A 22,844-nucleotide genomic window follows, 5' to 3' on the forward strand; every position below is an offset into this window, starting at 1 on the left:
GAAAAGAATCAACGGTGTCTGTACCGTACTGAGCAAGTTAAGGTTCCTCGATTCAAAAAGAGGGAAAAGACTGCTAGCCCTACATTGCTTCAGTTGCAAACTTCAGACAAGGCTTCTGACACGGAAAGCGATTCTTCTCGGTCATAGCTCAGAATTCTACTTGTAAACGCCCGCAGTATAGCAAATAAAGTAACTGATTTAGAGTATCTACTAATTTCTGAGAGCCCTGATGTATTGATGTTGACTGAGACATGGTTACATAGCGCAATTAATGACAGTAGTATTTTTCCTCCTGACTACAAGGTGTTTAGATGCGACAGAGATTCCAGAGGTGGTGGCGTGGCTATTATTGTGAAAAGCACTATAAACGCAGTCGCCCTTGATTGCAATGTCTCTGAATCGGTCTGGTGCAAGATCAGCTGTGCAAACATGTGGTATATGTTAGGGACTGTGTACAGACCACCAGCCACTCCGCCAGAATTTTTGGATGGCTTGAATGTATTTCTTAACTCCCATGTAAATGAAAACACAAGACTAATAATGGCTGGTGACTTTAATTTGCCGCATATTAACTGGGAAAGTCTATCAACGGGTAATGCAGAAATAAGGAGCGCCAATAAAATGATGCAGATCATGTTTTCACATAATCTTAAGCAAATAGTTAAAGACTTCACAAGAGTTACACCAAAGTCCCAGTCATTGTTGGACTTGGTTTTCATATCCGGTAGAATACCAGACTATACTGTATCAGTTGAGAATGGTTTATCAGATCATAAGATGGTTTGCTTGAATGTACCGCTGCACACAAGAATCTGTAAGAAACCATATGTCGTGATGCATGTTAAGGATTATGGCCGTGCGAATGACACGTCCATCCTAGACGTTCTGGAAGAAAGCTTTAATGAATTTGAAATAGCATCCAACCGCGAAAGTGTAGAAGAACTATGGGACCGACTTAAAGGCATAATCAAATATTGCATAGATCATTTTGTCCCCACACGTATAAGGAAATCACAGCAAAAAAATCCATGGATAACTAGGAGCATCATACACCTTAAGCGTAAGATAAAAAGGTTAAGGAAGAAAAAAAGCAGGGCAACAGAACTTTCAATAACCAAACAAATGCTAAAATCTGCATTGGTGGAGTCGAAGAAAACGTTCTTCAATAAAACGCTTACAAACTTCCTTAAAAGCTCGCCACAAAAGTTTTGGCGATATTTCGCAGATAGAAAGAATGAAATAGAACAGATAGTGGATGGCGACGCAGTCGTGACAGAAAAGAAAGATATTGCAAACGTATTTAATCATTTTTTCCAATCAGTTTTCACGAAGGATAGATGTGACAGTGACGGTGATCCTTTAGTCTGCGCAATACAATACCCAATGGAAGACCTACGCATTACAAGGGAGGGCGTGTTCCAGCATTTGCTTAGGTTGGATGCAAAAAAATCGTGTGGCCCAGATGAAATACCAACGGTATTTCTTCAACGGTACGCTGAATGGATGTCGTATTATTTGCAGCTTTTATTCGAAAAATCTTTGCGGGATCATTCAGTACCTCAGGACTGGCGCGATGCCACCGTTGTTCCGATATTTAAAAGTGGCAATAGGCTATGTGTAAACAGCTACAGACCGGTCTCGCTCACTTCTGTGTGCTGTAAAGTCCTAGAGCATGCAATAGCAAAACATATTCTGTATTTTTTAGAAAAAAACGATTTATTATGCCCAGTTCAGCACGGTTTCCGATCTGGCCTTTCGACGGTGACACAGCTAATCGAAACTGTACATGACCTTTGTACAGCTACAGATGAATGCCAACAGGTAGATGTTGTATGTATAGACTTTGCGAAGGCATTCGATAAAGTTGCACATCATAAACTACTTTCCAAATTGAGGAGCCTAGGAATTAGTGAAAATGTAGTATTGTGGATTCAGGCATATTTAAAAAACCGTTATCAAAGGGTCAGAATCGGGAAAAGTGAGTCGGGGAAGTGTGAAGTTGTGTCTGGAGTGCCGCAGGGGTCTGTTTTAGGCCCACTTTTGTTTTTATTGTATATTAATGATATTCCGTCTAATATTTACCCACCTGTAAAAATTAAACTATTCGCCGATGATTGTCTAATTTACACGCGTGTAGCCTGCACGGAAGATCAGATCAAACTAAATAAATGCCTACAATCATTAAACTCGTGGTGCCAAAGATGGGGCATGGTAATTAACTACAATAAATCTACATACACTCACGTAACTAAAAAACAGAACGTTATCAGATTTGAATATAATATTGGAGAAAATACCTTGGTCGAGGTGCAGTGTTTCCGGTACTTAGGGGTGACAGTGACGCATAATCTAGACTGGCGTATTCATATTGAGAATATCTATTCAAAAGCGTACCAGAAGCTTTGCTTTCTTATGAGAAAACTTCCAAACGCAACTAGAGAAATTAAGTTAGTCGCCTACAAAACGTTTATACGACCAGTTCTGGAATATGCGAATGCTGTGTGGAGCCCTCACCAAAAATGCTTAAAAAAGAAGGTAGAAAGAGTACAGCGGATTTCAGCACGTTTTATATGTTCAAAGTATCGCCGTACTGACTCGGTTACAAAGATGATGCAGCAGTGTGAACTGGAAACGCTGGAAATTAGAAGAATAAAACATAGACTCAAACTTTTTTTCCAGATAATGCAAGGGACATTAAAAATAAATAAAGAACATTATGTGAAAGCGCCTCTAAAACGTGGTTCCCGGAAAAACCACGGCAGGGTACTACAGCCTATTAACACACGTACGGATGTGTACCGGTATTCTTTCTTCCCTGATGTAATTGAAATGTGGAACAGATTGCCAAGTGATGTTGTGGAGAGTATGAACGTGCAACAATTTGAGCTAGGTGTTGATATATTTTTGAAAAATGGTGCACAAATTTTGAACTCTGACTCATGATTGCTCATTTATGTATTTGTTTTTGTTCCCTCCCTGTAACGACCATCATTTGAGGGTTAACAGTATGGCCAAATAAATAAATAAATAAATAAATAAATAAATAAATAAATAAATAAATACCACATTTGGCTCACTGGTGCCGCGGTTAAGCCGATAAGCGACTGCCCTGCGATGGCAGGTGCTCCCAGCGGTGGGCCTTGTGCGACGCAGGTTGCGCTTCCCTAGCGACCAATCCTTAATTTAAATGCCTCCTGCCACACTGGGCAGTTTACTCACAATACAGTGGGAGTTTCTGATGACGCCGCAAGATCACGTGACAAAGGAGGCCCACCTGCCTCTTAGTTTTGCGGATTTTTCGCTCGCGGGCAACGACGCCGACGACGCCGATGCCGGATTTCCTGCGGCAGAAGCTCCTTGAGGCTATCGCGTTAATATGGTGGTTGCATACCTGGAGGATGCAGAGCCTGCCAGCGCAGGCGCGCCGGGTCCTCAGACAAGGGTGTCTGCTCTTCCCGCTACTGTACACGCTGTGCGTACCCGGGCTAAAGGGAAACCTGCTCGATTCAGGACTTTCCGTCTTGTTCCGTTTCCATTCCGAGGGGCTACCTTACACTCGGGTGCCGCCTGGAATGGTTTAGTGATTCAGTGCTGCTGGCGGAGAACATTGTCGACTTTCAGCGGCTCTTCGTCTGGCCGCTCTTGGACTCGCACTGAACCTCAACAAATCCGCATTTCCGCAGTTCTCTGGCACACCAGAAGTAGCTGTTTGTTGCCAGGCAACAAATTCATTCCGCGAGCTATCACGTACCTAATTTGGCGACGTGCTCTCTTCATCGCAAGATCTCCACAGAGAGCGCGAGCAGCACCTCAGGCAAGCTTGTCGGAGAGCCAGTGCTGGGCTGGGCCGCCGATGAATTTGGGGATGAAACAGATACCTCCTCATTTGCGAACTGCAGTGACATTAGGCAACGCACTGGTGTGTCTCTCGGCCTGTACCCGAGCGTGGATCGAGCGTGTGGAGCGTGACGTGAGGCATGTAGCACTGGGCTCCCACGGGCATGTGACAGTTGAGGCCGTCTAGGATGACTTTGGATGGTCGACTTTCAAGGCCCGAGAGATGAGCAGCAAACTGGTCATTGAGGGTCGGCTTAAAGATGGGTGCGAATATATTTTGATATATCGCCTTTAAGGGCGCCGTAACCATGTAGACCGCACAAGTGCGCACGCTGAGCCTCAAGTATGGATCCGTTTCTGGCTTATGGTTTATGGCGGGTTTAACTTCCCAAAGCGACTCAGGCTATGAGGGACGTCGTAGTGAAGGGCTCCGGAAATTTTGACCACCTGGGGTTCTTTAACGTGCACTGACATCGCTCAGTACCCGGGTTTAGAATTTCGCCTCCATCGAAATTCGGCCGCCGCGGCCGGGATCGAACCCGTCAAGTATGGATTCATCGCAGAAGCACTACAAGTCACAGGTACTCAGAGGTGGGGTTAGACAGCATAGCTGCGTGTTTGAGAGGCTGAAACCTCTCAGTAGCGATATTCCACGCTGGAAAGATCAACGCTTGAGCTATACCGCGCCATCAAGCCCGCACCAATACCGCAGAACTTCTGTAATAATGACGCAGGGAGTCCTATCCCCTTAGAGCCTCGCGGTGGAGTACTCCGGTTTTTTATCTGTCAGCAGCGCTTCGACACAAGCCCGGCCATACATGGCGGCTTCTGCTGAGCAAGTACAGAAGCACAGGAAAGGGCGGAACACGTCATGGGTAACTGCGCTCTTTATCCCCCCGACACTCAGAGGGCACTACCACCCCAGAATCGCTGAGCTGTGCACCCTCTGATCGCGACGCTCAGGGCACGGTATTGGTAGCCACTAAAGAGAGACTACGCCAGTGATGGTTGCAAATACAATGCCATCTGATAGATGTTTCAGGTGACAGCGAGGATTAGGCGGGATGCGACGACGTTGGCCCACGGAGCGCTTAGTGGCTGACATGTATGCAGTGCACGTACTCCTACTTTCACGGCTGAGTGCGGGACGCCCCGCCAAGAAAGGAAAAGAAAATAGAAAGTATGGCACGCAGCGGACGAAGCAGACGTAGCCGCTGTGAAGGAGGGAAGCAGACGGTGCAAAGTGCGCGCGTTTGCGCGGAAGCAATAATCGTTTGCACGGAGACCGAAGAAAGAAGAGAACCAGACGGCGTGGGCGCGCAGCTCTGGGGACCGCAAGTGCGTGTCAATCCACGGCCGCGAAGATACATGGGCGCAACGCACCCGTGGGGCGAGGAGGTCGGTATGCGACGGCGTCCCCTCCGTGTGGCCGCCCCGAGGGGAGACAAGGGAACTCGAGTTTTGACGCCGGTGAAGAAAACACGCTTTGAGGCTGCCCTCCCAGGCCGACGCACCCCGGCAACGATCCGGACCGTCGTGACGCTCCTTCGGCTACGCACCGCAGGCCCCGGCGAGGTCTCCTCTAGCGACATTCCTCATCCACCTTAAGTACCGATTGGACTGTTTTCATTATCCTTCATTCGATTGCTACATGGACTCAAAAGACTCTAATTAGAACTATTTGACGTTGTTCTTAGAAACCACCTGCGTGTGGGAACTCTGCCTGATTTGTGCATGTTCATTTATGTCATGTAACTCTGTTTTTTTTTTAGTTTTGTAGTTGCTCTTGATTGTTGTAGTAAACATTGTTTTGGGAGACGTACACCTATCTGGTTTTTTGACTCACGTCCTAGACAGACAGTGACACCTACCTTGCCCTTTCTTTTCATGCCTTGGCTTTCCCTCTTTTTACTTTTTTTTACATAACGGCTAGGGTTGAAAACTAGCCACATAGCTACATCACCGATCGTTATTGTCATCAGGAAAGCGGGGCACGAAAACAACATCGGAAGAGCGGTGGATGCTGCACTGTCTCCTGAATGACTGTTCTGTTAAACCTAAACAAAGAAACTGTTTCATTTGCTTTTTCTTAGCTTGAGCTCTGTGTACATTTCGCTGCTCTACATATTGTGACAACCGTAACGTCACAGCTGAGACGTGCTAACCGGTCCAATAGGCCAGGAACGCACGGTGAGCGGGAAGCAACCCATGTGTCGCAAGACAGGTCGAACGGGGCCAACACTTTTCAACCTCCTCGTCCTTGCTTCCGCTTTCATGCCACTAGTGAGATTTCCACAAGACCGTAACACTTCCCTCGTCGCAGGCGAAGCTCTCCGGGGTAGTTAGGCTTAAAAGCTAAATGCATACGCAATCCACGATTTCATCTCAATTATACCAGTAGAAAACGCTTTTGCAGTTCGGCACTATTTTCACACTGCGCTTTCCAGTGATTTTGTTGGCGCAGTCATATTCAGTAGTCCGTTATAAACTTCACATCCTTCTATAAGGAACGGCGCATTGGATATATTACATGAGAAAGACGTTGCAGTAGAACTGTGACATTTATTGCGGTCTTAAAAATTGTGGGAAATTATCCTCCGCCTTTAAGGGCATGAAGCGTTAGCGGTAATGGCCCTCTGCAATGCTTTCTCTTCGCATATAGTCACTGTTGTTCGTTTAGATTCACACCTTTGTCACAGTGATCCCAACGCAGTTTACACATTCTTGTATTTGAACTCTTCCACGCTGCAGTATAAGCTCATAATGTTGCTTCTATGTACACACCCCTCGATTAATACTCACTGCACTACACCTACAATAATAAGCAACATTCCACCCGGACGCAGGTGCCGCACTGCGAAAACTTTAGGCTGCTCAGCCACCATCTGTTGGTGCAGCGGCGTACGTCAGATTGAAAGGGTTTTCCGGTAAACGCCGCATGCCGGCGCCACTATGCGACGTCAAGCAAAGAGGATGTGACATGGGTTTATTGAAGCAATACAGCGTGCCGTGTATTTGTCGATAGAACTTTGACGCTGCCTTTTCCACTTAACGGGCGTCGTACAGCTATCGCTTTAATTATGGCGCATGTGTGGAACCAGGGTCATCATGAACCAAAGCATAGGTACGAATCAGCTACTGCTGATCTTTCGCGCATATGGGGCAATGCACAAGCCCTCAGTTTTAGTGACCAAGCGTGTTCATTCACACTACGATGCCATTTCAGCGCATGTCCCCTCATCTGTCTTTTGCAAAAAATAGTAGGTCTAAACTCGCTGCAATAGTATGAGTTGTATTTGAAATGTCTAGTGAACAATATGATGGATATACAGTGCCACGCTTTGATTTCGTAGATGCGGGCTTAAACCATTGCTTAAAAACATGCGCTCTGCATGGCTAATGGCTACGTTGCATGCATTATTCGATTTCATTCTCGTGTAAACTTTGCTGGATCTCTAGAATGGCGGTCAAAGTAATCTCCCGCCAATGGACAGGCTCACCATTGTGGTGCATATATGATTTCGCTTTGTTTCCTAAGGACAGGCTTTCCAGTGTGATTTACATATCTTGGCTTCGTTGGTCGCGTTAGGGGTGGGGTTTTGGGAGGAGGAGGCAAGCTGGTTGTTTATTTGCTTGTTTTCGATGCCATCTTACTCGTAGTGTGACCTTTTTGGCGGGCATAAATATTACAGTCGGAAAGCTACGGACAACTGAACCCGACTTCTGGTCCTTCCTGTCGGACTTTCTGCTAGCAATGGTGGAAATGCGGTGTAATTTGATGTACTCGAAGGTTCATACCGACTTATAATTCGAAAGTAGAAAACCTTTGTGTCTACTGCTGTATATTGTACTGTAGAGGAGGTTAAGTTGCACGTCTAAATCTCTACAAAGCTAATGAAATCTAGCTAATCGTACGGCACGGCTGCATTGTTTGCAAAGCGCGAAACGAGTGCTCTAGCTGTGGATACGCACCGAATGTCGCATATCTCTAGCTGACTGTACCAGCCAGCAAAATGGCATGTTTAGTGCAGAGTGTAGCTCCCTGCAGTTTCGCCTTTCCAGCTGTACGCCACTTCTACTGGATGGTGGTAAGTACCTATAGCACGAGAGAGAAATGAGAGGAGAGAGGACTACTGGTAAGTTAACCAGGCTAGCATTACGAGGTAAGTAAATTGACGGCCGTCATTTTTTTGTTCCTTTCTGTCTACGTTTTCACCGCTGGGCGTCTCCTTCTACGTAAAAAAAAAAGCTTCTCTTTAGACTTCGCATATTTTTAAACTGATATGTCAGGAGCAACTGCTGTTGAATTAAATATAGCGAGTTAGTGAGTGAGAAATCTTTATTGCCCAACAGAATGAGACTACCTCATCCAGACCTCCCCAGTCCTATGCCCTCAGTTGAGGGAGGAGGATCAGGAGAGATCCGGCCGCATGGGGTAATCGCGTCAGATGCTGGCCAGGATCTCTTGTATCCCGGCGGCCTCTTCAGCCAGTCGGACGGCGGTGAGCTGGAGCTCAGGGTACGAGCTCCGGAGCAAGGTCTTCCAGGCGTCTCTGCCTGGGGATTGGCTACACTCCCATATCATGTGGTCGAGGGGCCCTCTCGCTCCGCACTTCTTGCATTTGTCGTCCTCTATTTCTGGAATGATATGTTTCCTTAGAATTGGGTTTGGGTAGACATCTGCTTGTAGACGCCTCTACGCCACCGCCTGTTGATTGTTGAGTGTTATGCTAGGCGGGGGAAAGTAGCTGTGATGTTGTCTGTAATATTCTCTAACTTCCTGACAGGAGATTAGCCGCCCTTCTCTCCCGTGACCAGCGAGCGGTGGCCCGTCTTGTGCAGCTCGGTGGTAGAGATCTCGAGCCACATCGTGGGCCGCCTCGTTGCCACGGACAGATTCGTGCGCGGGGGTCCAGATTATATTGATTGTTCTATTCAATGTCGCTTGTCTTAAAATGTTGGCAGCGAGGGGAGAAACTCTCCCTGTACTAAAATTTTGGACTGCAGCTTTGCTGTCGCTTATGACGTATTTAGCTTTGGAACCGACGCAAGCTAGTGCTACTGCGATCTCCTCCGCCGTCTCAGTGTTTGTCCCTAGGATAGTTGCGGCCGTAATGGGGCTACCCGCTCCGTTCACTACTGCGACGGTCGTGTACTGACTATGTCTATCGCCCGCTGCGTCTACGTAGGCGACCTCCTCCTGAGGCTTGTCACCGTAGATGCGTTCTATCACCTCTGCCCGTTTTTGTCTTCTTTCCTTGTTCATTTCTGGGTGCATGTTCTTGGGTAAGGGGAGAATCCTGAGATGGCTCCTAATCTCCATGTCGATATCCTCCCTCTGTCTAGCTCCCCTATCTGTTTTGAGTCCGACTTTGCCTAGTGTGGCTCTTCCCGCATGTATTATGCTGAGTCTCTCTAGCTGTGATGCATGGACTGCTTCTGCAAGCTATGTAAGCGTGTTATGTATGCCCAGTGATAGGAGTTTTTCTGAGGATGTGCACATGGGTAGGCCTAGAGCTTTCTTGACGCACTTCCTTATGAGAGCGTCGATTTTGTTCTTCTCTACTGCTTTGATATTTAGGTACGGCTCGGCGTAGCTGACTCTACTTATTATGAAAGCTTGTATGAGCCTAAGCAGGTTTTGTTTCTTTAAGACCGCCTCTTTTGCTCGAGACACATTTGATGAGATTGAGGGTCTGCATCACGTGGCTCTGAAGCTTTTTGATGGTTATCATGTTTTTTCCATTTGACTGCATATGAAAGCCTAGGATTCTGATTGTGTCCACTTTCGGTACCTCCTTTCCTCCTACAGAAATCTGAATTTCCGAGGGTGGTTTGTTCCTCAGAGCCTTCTCGTTATATACGAATATTTCAAATTTTTCGGGCGAGCATTCTAAGCCCCTTTCTTCTGCATACGTCGAAATTATATTGGCAGCTGCCTGTAGGGTTTGCTTAATCTCTGCATCACTTCCTCGGTTGATCCATATATTATCGTCGTCCGCATACAGGCTATATTCTAAGTTTGGGTTGCCAATTTTCTCGAGTTCGCCCGGGAGTTCTCTCATGGCCATGTTAAAGAGAAAGGGTGATAGCACCGACCCTTGAGGGGTTCCCTTGCTTCCCAGCTTTATTTCCCCGGATTTAATCTCCTGGAAGCTTATCCTCGCAGTTATATCTGTGAGGAAGTCTCTTACGTAGCGATAGGTTTTGTGGCCTACTCCGGTGTGGCTGAGTACTTTCAATATTGCCTCATGTTTGACGTTATCAAATGCCTTTTTGAGATCGAGACCTAGGATAACCTTTGCATTCTTGGTTCTGGAGTCAATGATATCCTGTTTTAGTCGCAGCATGGCGTCTTGTGTGCTGAGATGGGGTCGGAACCCATACATTTCGTCTGGCCACTTCCTATTCTTTTCCATGTAATTCGATATTCTGGTCTGGACTACATGCTCCATTAGTTTTCCTACGCACGATGTGAGGGATATAGGTCGGAGATTCCCTATCTGCGGCTGTTTCCCGGGCTTAGGTACTAGGACCACGGTGGCCGTTTTCCATTGCGGGGGAATCTCGCCCTTCTCCCAGCACTCCTGCATGTAATTTGTGAGGGTCTTTATGGAGCTTCGTCGAGGTTCATTAACATTGTGTTCGTAATCCCGTCTGGGCCAGGAGCCGATCTGGTTTTGAGTCGATTTCAGCCCTTACCTCGGCTACCGTAATGGGCGCGTCCAGGGCCTCGTTCGGGTCTCCTTCAAAATCGGGAAGCCGGCCTTTCTGTGTGTCTCCTATGTAGGTTTCAGCTAGTTTACGTATGAATCTTTCGTCATCGTATTCCCCACACGCGTGTAACTTTGGTCATTGTAACTTTCGCTTGCGTTTTGGATTTTTTTGGGTCTATGAGATGCCTAAGAATGTTCCACGTCTGGGGGAGATTCATGCTCCTGTCCATTTCGTTGTATTTGCTATTCCAATTTTGTTCGCACAGTTTAAACGCGTAATCCTCTATTTCTTTATTATGCCGCGCCAATCTTCTTTTGAGATTGCGGTTGTTCGTGCCCTGTTTCTTTAGTCGGCGCTCCATGCCTTGTTTGGCTTCCCACATGTGTAGGAGTCGGCTGTCCGCTATCTCGGGGGCTTTCTCCACGTCTAGCGTTTTGGTTACCTTTCTGGCATCCTTCTTAACTGCTTCGCACCACTCTCCGATATTATTTATGACTGTCTCGTCTCTGTTTCCTCTGAGCTCCCTAAAGTGGTCCCACTCTGTGATCTTCGTAGGGGTTTGTTTCTTGCCTATTTGTTTGTTCTTGGTTCTTATCTCTGTTGCTATGACGTAGTGATCGCTGCCTAAGTTCTGTTCCGTGTTAATCCGGTTTGGTTTGGTTTGGTTTGTAGGGGTTTAACGTTCCGAAGCATCTCAGGCTATGAGGGACGCCGTAGTGAAGGGCTCCGGAAATTTCGACCACCTGGGGTTCTTTAACGTGCACTGACATCGCACTGCACACGGGCCTCTAGCAAGGAGGTTATATTAAAACTTATGGAGTGGAGGGGGCGCTCGAAAAGTGAAGCCGGCGCTCACTGACGCGGCGCCATGTTGCCAGGGGCAGAAAACAGCCAGAACGCGTAGCGTCGGCCGTGTAGCTTAGTGGCTCCGTGGTGTTTTGTTGCGGTTGTGCTAGTGCACTGTTTCTTCAACGGACAGCAAGCGACGGCATAGTCAGTGGTGGGGTCGTGCGTCGCATTTGGATGTACGAATCGCGTCAAGGCGCCGGGAATAACGTTTCATTTGTATTGGCGCAGCAGTGTACTAGGCTTGGTCGATCGCACCTGACCGCCCCCGACACCATACTGCATGTGCACGAACACAACTGTGCAGATTACATAGCGCTTTTGAAGCGAAAAGCTTCACTAGGCTAGTCAACACCGAGGCTAGCGTAGCGTGGGCCCCGTGAGAAAAGGCCAGAGGTGCGCATGCGCGAGCTGCGTGATGTCACGGTGGACACCGGAACCGCGCGCCGTAAGGGCCTTAAGGAAAATGAAATGAAATGAAAATCGCTTTTAAGGAAAGCAAATGCCTGTCTCTGATATCTTGATGCACACCCGAGAGGAATGCACGCCACAGTACATGTCTCTAAAGCAACCTTCTAAGACAGCTAGCACCGTATTCACTACACGCGCGGCTCCTCCTCCGCCTTGCCGCAGCTTTTCGCTTCGAGATATCCAGGCTTAAGCTTAGCTAAGCCACAGCCAATTTTAAGCACTTTATTTTGCTAGAATGGAGCGTATACCGAGCCATGTTATCATGTTTCCCATTAGATAACCATATTTACAACCTGTCCAAGAAAATTGCAGAACTCTGTCTGAAGGTCAGAATTCATCACATTGCTAAGGAGATGAACCGATGAAATTGCAAAGAGAAGGTGCGCACTCTCTTGTCCAGACTAATTATCTTTAAGAATCAGTGACTCTGGTGTATATATCCATTACTCAATGCAGTATAGATACGCCAGGTTCAGATAGTCGGCATTGCTCTTCTTGAGAGTGCTCTTTATGTGTCAGTTTTTGTTTCCGTAACTTGCTGCTTTTCATATTTGCCTTTCTACCTTAATTTGCCATGGAACCCTGTAATAGAATGAATAAACCCTGATTAAATGAAAGTAAAGCGCGGTTTTGTTGTTCCTGTTTAAACAACCTTTCGGCTTAAATTGAAACACAAACTGCATACACAGCATTATGGCACCATGAAGCAGTTCTGGTATTCATAAATTAAACTGCAGGGCCAAATGGTGCCAGTAGTACTGGTGATCTGGTCTATGTACGGCAGATCTTAATCCAGGCAGCAATGACTGTCTGCTCAACCATTGCAGTTGCTTTCGTTTCTTTCTGCATGTTTTAGATATTTGAGAACCCTACCATGTATTACAGAATTGTAAACGCTTAATTGTCCTTCCCTGCAGTAAAGAGTATATGTTCGTCAGGTAATTTTCCGTCCTATCACTGCTAATGTTTCATTGCATGATTAGCTGAAACGACATGCTTTACGCGATTCATTGAGAAAATTATCACCTTTCCAAGGCAGCGATAGTTAACAGGAGAAATCGCCTACCAGAGCCTTTCAGGCAAATTCACGCGAAAATCAGGGAGATTATACAAGCGAATTTAGTGCCCTCAGAAGCAACATCCCTACCAGAAGATGTTTCTCACTTAATCTTGCGGCTGAAGCGAAAAAAAATCGCAAAATTAGTCGTTCCCTGCTGGCGCGCATTTCACCATGGCCTGTTTTCGCCCCTGGCCATATGGCCGCCGGTCGGTCTGGCTGGCTTCACCCGTTTCTGCATGCATGCATAGGGGGCCTCCACTCCAGAAGTTTTAATATAACCTCCTTGGCCTCTAGAATTTCGCCTTCATCGAAATTCAGCCGCCGCGACCGGGATCGAACCCGCGTCTTTCGGGTCAGCAGCCGAGCGCCGTAACCACTGAGCCACCGCGGCGGGGCCCGTGTTAATCCATTTCGCCGTTCCTGCGTTTCTAACGAGGGTTAAATCCGGTGAAGTGTCCACGCTGACGCTATTTCCGGCTCGTGTGGGGTGCTCCGGATCTGTTAGTATCGTAAGTCCCAGGTTGTGTATATCCTTCCATAATTGTCTTCCTTTTGGGTCTTCTTTCGGGTACCCCCATTCCGGGTGATGTGCGTTGAAGTCGCCTACTATGACTAGGGGTAGGTTTTCGGCTCTTTTAAGTGCTTTGTTAATTATCGCCCTAAACCTAACCTTCCTCTGTTTGAGCGGGCTCTATATGTTTAAGAAAAAAGTGTTTGAGTCTCCCTTCTTTCCTGTTAAAATTTCCATGAAGACGTTTTCGATTACGTTGTCTTCTAGATCGTGCTCTATTGTTGCTACGTTTCAGTTGACTAATGTTGATACCCTTGATTTGTCTCCCCTGCTGCTATGCAAAACCTGATAACCCTGCAGTTTAGCCGGACCGCCGGTCTCTTGCAGCGCAAATGCTAGCGGGGCTGTCTCGAGCATTGACAAGGTGCTTTGTAGAACCGGCCGCTTGCGTCGGTATACGCGACAGTTCCACTGCCAAATTTGGGTACTACTGGGCGATCTGTCCATTGCTAAGCTTGACGATGCCCTCCTCAACCTTAACGAGCCGTGCAGGTATGACGGCATTTTCCCCCTTCAGCTGCTGAAGTGCCTCAGTTATTAAATGGAAATGGTTCGGCATTTGGTTCTGGATTTGGTTAGCAAAATCCCCTAGTTTGCTATCCCTTTCTTTTGCGGAAATTTTTAAATGTCTGTCCATTTGGGCTTCTAAATATAGCGAGACATTTTATTCTTACTATCGGCACACTCCCAGGACGCAATTGGCGAATTTGTCCAAAGTACGGCAACCTCCAAACGCCATGCGACCATTACCTCATTCATGCACCAAAAAGGTTCATAGGCCGATCGGTTGGTCTAACCAGTCAATGGCACTATAGTAAATCACTTAGATAATGCTTCAGTCATTATTTAATTTCATTAATCAGATTCATAGGTTTCGTTTCCCTAATGCAATTGAGAAGCTAACCAGAACGTCGAAGAATTGTTGCCTCATTATGGAGTAGTCTTTCAATTCGGAAACTTTTCCAGTCAGCTGGTCTTGCTCAAGCCATTTGTCCTGCGTTTTAGAGCGCAGCTCTTCGCTGCCCGTTCCTGGCTTCCGCGTCGTAGTGGTCGCCGTTCTCTGCGTAACCGGTTGTCCAAGTAGCAGAGCGAAACGCCACCTGGAAGGTGGCTGCCATGGGAAGATCCCGGAGGGTGACAAGCAGAGTAGCACGCCACCTGCCAGCCTTGAAGATCTGCTCTCAAATTTCGCATTACTGGCGATCATGATCGTCTGCCAATTTTTTTCCTTTTGTTGTTGCTGAGGGAGCCCGATACGTGCTTTTGCATGGTAATGGCAATGACATTGTTACGTGGCGGCCAGCCGAAGAATGAGACGAGATCAACGATGGACAAGAAATGATTTAATGGCCGCTGGTCTAGCGCGAGCGCTCTGTTCCGCGCCGCTGTCAGCTTCGACTTCGTCACACTCTCCGGGGCCACCGAGTGATCGTTCCGATCGTTGACAGAGACGGACGGAATGGTGATAGGCATGAGAGGAGGGTTGAGCAGGAAAGAGAAAGTGGTGAAGTGCTGGCAGCCACGATGAGAGATTTGAGCGAATGGGTCTCGGTCAGCGAAGCCTCCTGGCCACAGGTCACCAGGAGCCGACGGCCGAGGCCCCATGATACGCCGAACGGCAGGTGCAAGGTAACAGTGTCCGTACGTGTAAGCGGCGTCTCGGGTCGGTGAAGTCGGTAGGTCGGGTCGGTCATAGCGTCGGTTCCAGTTCAACGTGTCGGGTGGTCTCGGGACGGGGGACGGGGCGGTGGGACCAACGGCGAGGTCGGTTCGGGTCTGAAAGGCGGGGGCGCGGCCGGGCGACAAGGGCCAAGAACTCACCGCCGATGACCATGGCTGACGCGGACGCCGATGCTCCAGGGCTAGGATGCCGATGACTACCCAGCACCTCACACCAAATGTTACTTGGCGGCCAGCCAAAGAATGAGTCAAGATGACTGATGTCAGTGAGATGATTTAATGGCCGCTGGCCTAGCGCGAGCGCTCCGTTCCTTGCCACTTCCAGCTTTGTCTTCTTAGTCACAATATGTCTGGCCCGTCGCCTCGGAAAGAGTTGTGACAAACGCTCCGAGTACTACCGTAAACAGTATGCCATATTGGCTGTCAGCCAGTGGTTTGCTGCTTCTAGTTTATCTACAAGTGGCAAGTCACTATTCCGTCGGTCTTCTCTAACTTTGGAGGTGATGCCTCTTTGCCAAAAAGTTGTTCAATTTCCTCCAGTGTTTTTCCTTTGGTTTCAGGAACAAATGCGAGAAACAACACAAAAGTGAAGGTCAAAAGGGCGCTGTATAGCCAGTAAGTAGGAGCAGTGCCCATCAAGTGCACCAGGTCACCATAAAGTTTGGTTGTTAGGAAACCGGCTAGGTAGTATATGAATGCGCACACTCCTGTAGCTACACCTTTAGCTTTCACTGGGGTCAGTTCTCCGAGGAAAACAAACGACAGCGGGCCTAGCCCGAGAGAGTAGCCCACAAAGTATATCACAATCGAAGCCAACGGAAGCCAGCTGTATTTGTCGTGGAAGTCTTGGCCTTTAACGTCCTTAAGGTGCAAACTGATCCCTAGGGCTGCTAGGCTGACAGCAGACAACAGAGTGGAGGTTATGAATAGGGGCTTGCGTCCAGTTTTATCAGCAAGAAGAGTGGCAACCAAGAAGGTGCCTGAGAGGATGCCGCCAACCAGGACAGTACAGTCATCGGCTGCCAACGACACGCCAGCGTCTTGGAATATATCTTGGGCAAAAAAAATGAGAATGATAATCGCCGATAGCTGCTGCATAAGGAGAACAAGCGCCGAACACAAGAACGACTTATATATGTAAGGTTGCCTCACATCCCCTATGGTCATCCCTGTCGCGTTCCCTGCGCTGGCTTCCAAGGCGTTGAATTCATCCTCGATTCGTGGTCCTCGGTAGAATTGCATTGCCTCAATGGCTTCTTTGCGCCTTCCCTTTTGTAGAAGCCATAAAGGTGACTCTCTAACGAAGAAGAGGGACGCGGCACCGGTGATGACAGCTGGGACGAGGCAAGCAAAAGCGAGCCATTTGTAGCCCAGCCATTTGCCCATGACGTAACCGAGCAGAATACCCAGTGCGACGAGGAAGTTCCATCCGGCGCTCAGCAATCCCCGCAGGTTGGTGGGAGCGACTTCAGCCACAAACACTGCAGCCGCTGCGCAGGCAATGGCCATGCCACCACCGGTAAGGAGGCGCCCTGCGAACAGCAGTGCCGTAATATCCCCGAATGCCAGGCACAGCCAACCGGCGACAAACAACACCGCGGCTGTACATAGCGTGCTCTTGCGGCCGATGAGATTCAGTAGTTGTCCTGCAAAAAGAAAAAAAAATCAAGCAGGCACTTAAGTCAATTAACTTGCGCGCGGTAAATGCGAAAGCATTTGCGCTTAGGGTGCCTCGATGCCAGCGCTGCGCCGTACGGCGGCGCTGGCATCGAGGCACCCTATTTGCGCTTGCATTATGGCGCTATCTGCTGGGCCAGCATTGTACATTGCAAGGGGTGTGTTTCAGTGGGTGCCGCACAATGGCGCTACGACATGCCAACCGAGAAGTAAATCTGCCGGAAACGTACTCTTGTACTGACTAAATTACGGTGTCCGTAGTTAATATTGTTACATGGCGGCCAACCGAAGAATGAGGCGTGGTGAACGATGGATAAGATGATTTAATGGCCGCTGGCCTAGCGCGAGCGCTCCAGCCCGCGCCACTGCCAGCTTCGTCGTCTTCGTAACATTACCCGGGGCCACCGAGCGATCGTCCCGATCGTGAACTGAAGAAGACATGGACGAAGGGATGCGTGATTCAGCGATGGCTTCCAGGGCAGAAAAGATCTTGCAAGGTGATAAAGTTCTGGACGCCACGGTGGATGAGATAATAGGCGGATGAGCCCCGGTCCATGAAGCATCCGGGCCGTAGGGTGCCAGGAGCTGACGGCCGAGGTCCTTGGACGCAGCGAACGGCAGGGGCAAGGGGTGCGGTGTCCTCATGTGTGGGCAGGGTCTTGGGTCGGTCGGGTCATTATGGTCGCGGCAACATCGTCATCTTGTCGTGTCTTGTGGCCCGGGCGCGGGATGGGGCTGGGGTGAGCGGCGAGGTCGGTTCAGGTCGGGCGGGCTGGGGCACGGCCGTGCGGGTGGACCAGGTACTCACGGCCGACGTCCACGGCAGGCGCAGGACGCCGAAGCTCCGTGACCAGGATGGCGATTAAGGGACCCCAGCACCTCACACCAAATGCTACGTGGCGGCCAGCCGAAGAATGAGGCGTGGTGAACGATGGATAAGAGATGATTTAATGGCCGCTGGCCTAGCGCGAGCGCTCCGGCCCGCGCCACTGCCAGCTTCGTCTTCTTCGTAACAATACATGGTCTGTTCTGAAAGTAGTAGGATTGATTTTTTTAAACAAAATTTATTCAAGAGAATACTACAAACGATTACCATTTTTCAAGGTAGCACCCTTCCGCACCTACACGCTGCTGCCTATGAGTTTTACATTTTTTGTACGCCTCCAGGAACGCCTGGACCGGAATGCTGTTTAGCTACCTCGTCACGGCCTGTTGAACCACCTCTACCGATCCGTGATGTTTCCCCTCGAGCGTCGATTTTATTCTCGGGAATAGAAAAAGTCTGGCGGGGCCAAGTCGAGGCTGTAGGGGGGCTGAGGCAGCGTTGCCGCCTTGTGCTGGGCAAAAAATCGGGGTCCTCATTCACATGATGAAGAAGATCCTACCGGTTGGCCTTTTCCTCCTCTGACAACACTCTCGGCACCAACTTCGCGCACGCTTTCCTCATGGATAAGTTTTCTGTCACGATCTCAAAAACTTCGGTTTGAGGAATGCTGACGTCATCAGCAATTCTCTGATACTCATTTTACGATCACTGTTAAGTAAATGTTTCACTCGCTACACATTTTCGTTGGTCTTGCTGGTCGAAGGGCGTCTGGAGCGGTTGTCTTCCTCCACTCTTTCCTTACCTTTTCGGAACAGCTTGCGCCACTCAAAAAACACCTGATCTACCCATGGAAGCGTCACCGTAGGCCTCCTTAATCATGTTGTGAGTCTCTTTGCCCGTTTTACTAAGATTTACTCAAAATGTGATCGCGTATTATTGATCGAGCAAACGCTCGACTATTCTGCGTGACGAGACGTTTCGACAGGCGTTCACAGTACAAGCGACCTCCTCTCTTCAGCGGCCGAGAGCCTACTGCCGATTTTCCCCAGGATTCCCAATATCCCCCTTCAACGATCCTGCACGCGCAGACCAGCTCTCTTCCGCCCGTTCGCCCAGGAAAAAACCAGTCCTACTACTTTCAGAACAGACCCTGTATGCTCATAATTACTAATACACGCTTCTAAGATAACTCTGCATTCACTAGACGCGTCTTTATTCAGCTGCAAACGTCGAACCGTAGTGGATTGGATAGTGGATGGGCTATAGATTGGTGAAAGCGTGACACATCCTGTCCGCTCCATTCATGAACAATAAAAGTCTTTCGCCTTCAAAAAATCCGTCTCATGCTTCAACACATGATGTTATTTTGGTGGTATTGCAGTGAATTGTGTGCTAGGTAAACAAGAGACAACTAAGCTGCGTGTTTCATGCTTCCATACACTTTTAGTGACGAGACCGACGACTATCAGTTTCTTTTTTGGGATGGCTCGGGGAAAACCGCTGATACTGATGTTCCTGTGAAGCAGTGAAATTTTTCAGACTGTGACGTTCATTTCATTTCATTTATTTCGTCCTTAAAGGCCCGAGGGCATTACATAAGGAGGGGGTTACAAATTGTTTTGTGTGAACGCACTCATGATGAAAACATAGACAATAAAAGAAACACTGCAACTGCAAACACTAAAAATAAAGATAAAAAGTATCAAGTGGTTATATAAAAAAAAAAACAAGAGAAGCCAAGAAAGCACAGAAAAATACAATAAAAACTCAGGGAAAATACAGAAAAAAAGTAAAGGCCAGCAAATGATTCACGTGTTCTGAAAATGACTGGTGAGTTTCGCGCGAAATGATTTGCGATCGTTGCATGATACTATGTCAATCATGCACGTTCATGATACTATGTCACGTTCAATGCAGTTTGTAGTTGCGGAACTGTACATATTGATTTTCAGCAATGGTTCTGCTCTTGTATCATATCAGCGCTATATGAGGATCACAAACGCACAATGTATTTCTGAAGAACCCTAATATAAGCTTAAAGGTTGAACGTCATCTTAAAACTGGCCTTTACACCAGCGCTCCTGACCGCGTCGCTTGTTTAAGAGCGGCTGAATACCGCCAAACCTACTGACATCTCTGGTTCATGCACACGATTGTGATGATCGAGAAGATACGCCATGCAGAACGTTCGCATGCTTCTTGTTTTGCAAGATTCTGTTCGTCGAAGCTTTCGCTATAGGGAGGTAAATTAAGAGGACAAGGTTAATCCTTTTCCATTTTTTTAAGTTACTTAATATTCACCCAGACTATATAGATATGCAGGCCTGACAAAGTCCTACTGCAAGAATAGCCACCTTCCATTGTGAAAAACCTTTGTTTCAGGCTTTCACATATAATATTCGGCACATAACGTTACTGGGTTTAAAAAAGCAGGAAAATAGGAAAATAATCGGGGGGGGGGGGGGGGGGGCGCTCACCTTTGCCCAATAAATTTCATATTTATAAATGAAACTTACACAGCACAAAGAAGAAATTTCTGCCTACAAGAAGTCGATATTAGCAGGGACCTTTTACGAAGGAATGCTTAGCAGGCTTGTTCTTACTCATTCGTTTAATAAAAAGCGCAACCGGCACGGGAGCATAAACGAAAGCAAACGAGGGCTGACTCTGCAGTGAAAATTTTGTCTACATCGCAGCGTCTGTGTACTCGCTGCTACATAAACAACTGAAAAGCGTACACACACGCGCAAACACAAAAAAGAAGTGCTGTGTACTCTCAGCTCGACTTCCTTTCAGACGACTGTCGCACTGCGCTGTTTTGTGATCATGGACTACCTGATTCTGTGGAACTGCGCTGCTTCGCGTCAGGTCGGCTCTGGAGTGACGAAAAAATTGGACAGCGCTAAAAGCAGTCACCCTTTAATTTGATCAAAAACGAAACTCACTAGGCTGTTCTTGAAGGGTACAACCCTCATCGCCATTACATATTCTACGTGTTTACAGATGTTTGGGTCCAAAGCAACAAGTTATTTTCCTGTGCGGCGACTGCGTTCTCCGCAAAGCTTGTGGCGTTCCTCAGGACGGCAGAAAAGGCGTTGTCTCCGCGTGTAAGAACGGGAAGGGCGATGACGGATGGGGGGTGGAAAAATGTGTCCAGCTATTAGGATGAATATTTCCTCATCGCCACCCACCTGACAAGAGCCCGCCGACGAGGCCACCGGCCATCAAGAGGGACCCGAACCAAGCAGCGTCGTCCTCGCTGATGCTCATTTTCCGGCGGATGTCCGGAAGCGCGGGCGACGAGTAGGACTGCGCGAGCCCTGCCGACAGCGTGGCCATATACGTGCATGCCACTGCCATGAACAGCCTGCGCCGCCCATGCGCTGCGCTGCCCACACAGGCGGCCACCCCGGTTGTGCCATCGTACACCGGCACTGCAAGCACACGGTCACCAAAGATTCCCGTTGAGCGGCACTGACAATTCCAATGTGTCCCACATCATGAGAGAAACCTACAGCGGTCCTGTGGGAGAATTTCTGAGTTGAATAGTATATAGAGGGCTCCTAAATCCTACTCCATCCCATAACAAGCGGATTATACTACCACTACTACTACCACACTTTATACTACTACTACACCGACGCAAAACTCAGGAACAGGCCCTTAACAGCTTTCGGTGTTAAACAACAGCAGAAGGGTGAACACTGGTAGTTTCGGTTCCTTAATTGAAAAGAAAAGCACGCACGTAGTTATCGCTACTTTTTCACATAGCACTGCTTCGACACCCGCCTTGGCCTCATTCAGTGCAGTTTACGATTAAGGTGCGAAAGAAAAGGAATTGAGAGCAAGAGGATCTGACACGAAGCGAGGGAACGCCCGCCGCGGTGGCTCAGTTGTTATGGCGCTCGGTTGCTGAGCGAAAAGACGCGGATTTTATCCCGGCCGCAGCGGTCGAATTTCGATGGAGGCGAAATTCTGGAGGCCCGTGTACTGTGCGATATCAGTACACGTTAAAGATCCCGAGGCGGCTGAAATTTCCGGAGCCCTCGACTAGGGCGTCTCTCACAGCCTGAGTCGCTTTGGGACGTTAAACCCCCATAAACCATAAACCGAAGGAACATGAACCGGGTGCATGAATATGCAAAACTGAGAACATCAACAGGTTCCCGGGATCTCTTCCCACGATTTACGGGAATGGCCTACCTCACGTGACCACGGAGAAGAAGCAAGGTGGAGTTTTTGCTTCGGGCTGCTTATTTGCTATTTAGTTGCCCCAGAAGAAGAAGAGACCGAGGGGATCCCGGAGCATTGGCATTTCCTTTTCAACCCTTGCTACCTGCCAGAGCCTCCTTCTATGGTATAAACCCAACCAGACGGACTTCCGTCAACGACGTTCCCTTTCAAGAGGAATTGCTATTTTGGCTCAATATCTTATCGCTTGTGTGCACCGGTGCGTTTTTTTTGCATAAGCTGGCACTGCGTCTCTAATAAGTTGAAAAGAAATAAAAGGATCCCATTTTTTTCCGGCACAAGCACATAACAAGGTAAATGCGCAGCAAGCGCTGCTTGCGAGCGAAAAAATTAGGCAGTGACTTAGCTCTGGTTAAGCCTTGATATACAAGCGAAAAGCTTCAGTTATGCTTGGTTTGACGTCATGGCTGTCGCAGTTCGCGCACATTGCACTGGGAGCACCACGATAACGGTGGAGGTGTTCGGCTGTTCACACAGCGGAGGAGGAGACAGAAATCGGCGGAGTTAAAACTGCCCGCAGGAATGCGGAGAGGAGGGTTGCCGGCTGCGACGCGGGCAATACGCGGATGCAACGAAAGGTCAAACGGTGGGCGAGGAGGCGACGCGCGCAGTTGTAGCGGCGGTGAGAAGGCGGCGCACATGCACAGTAGCGCGCGGCTGCACCTGCGCTGCGCATGACGTCACTCGGTCGCGGCATGCGGCATACGCGAAGCTCAGCTCCGACCCTCGTAGTGAAGCTTTTCGCTTCAAAAGTTGGCTGTGGCTTAGCTCTGCTATGCCGCATATACGTAGCATGAGGTGAGCGCGAGGTGTCCACATCTCGGTGGACATCTGAACCAGAGGGAAGCCACATAACTGCCCCTCTTGGAACAGTGGACACCTCAACCATGCTTTAAGCTAAGTAGTGG

General features: G+C 48.5%; 1 protein-coding gene across 1 annotated transcript in view; it reads right to left on the reverse strand.

Moving 5' to 3' along the window:
* Positions 1-14,330: 14,330 nt before the first annotated feature.
* LOC149340646 (solute carrier family 2, facilitated glucose transporter member 8-like) overlaps positions 14,331-22,844 on the reverse strand; it is a 31,341-nt gene continuing 22,827 nt past the window's right edge. Inside the window, exons 2-3 of the mRNA XM_089549477.1 lie at positions 20,877-21,119; positions 14,331-16,828 (exon numbers count right to left, since the gene is read on the reverse strand). Coding sequence (XP_089405603.1) covers positions 15,636-16,828; positions 20,877-21,119 — 1,436 coding nt within the window. The 3' untranslated portion in view covers positions 14,331-15,635. The remainder of the gene's footprint in view (positions 16,829-20,876; positions 21,120-22,844) is intronic.

Source organism: Amblyomma mixtum, chromosome 6 (assembly GCF_055824585.1).
Source record: "Amblyomma mixtum isolate Tamu chromosome 6, ASM5582458v1, whole genome shotgun sequence".
Taxonomy (NCBI): domain Eukaryota; kingdom Metazoa; phylum Arthropoda; class Arachnida; order Ixodida; family Ixodidae; genus Amblyomma; species Amblyomma mixtum.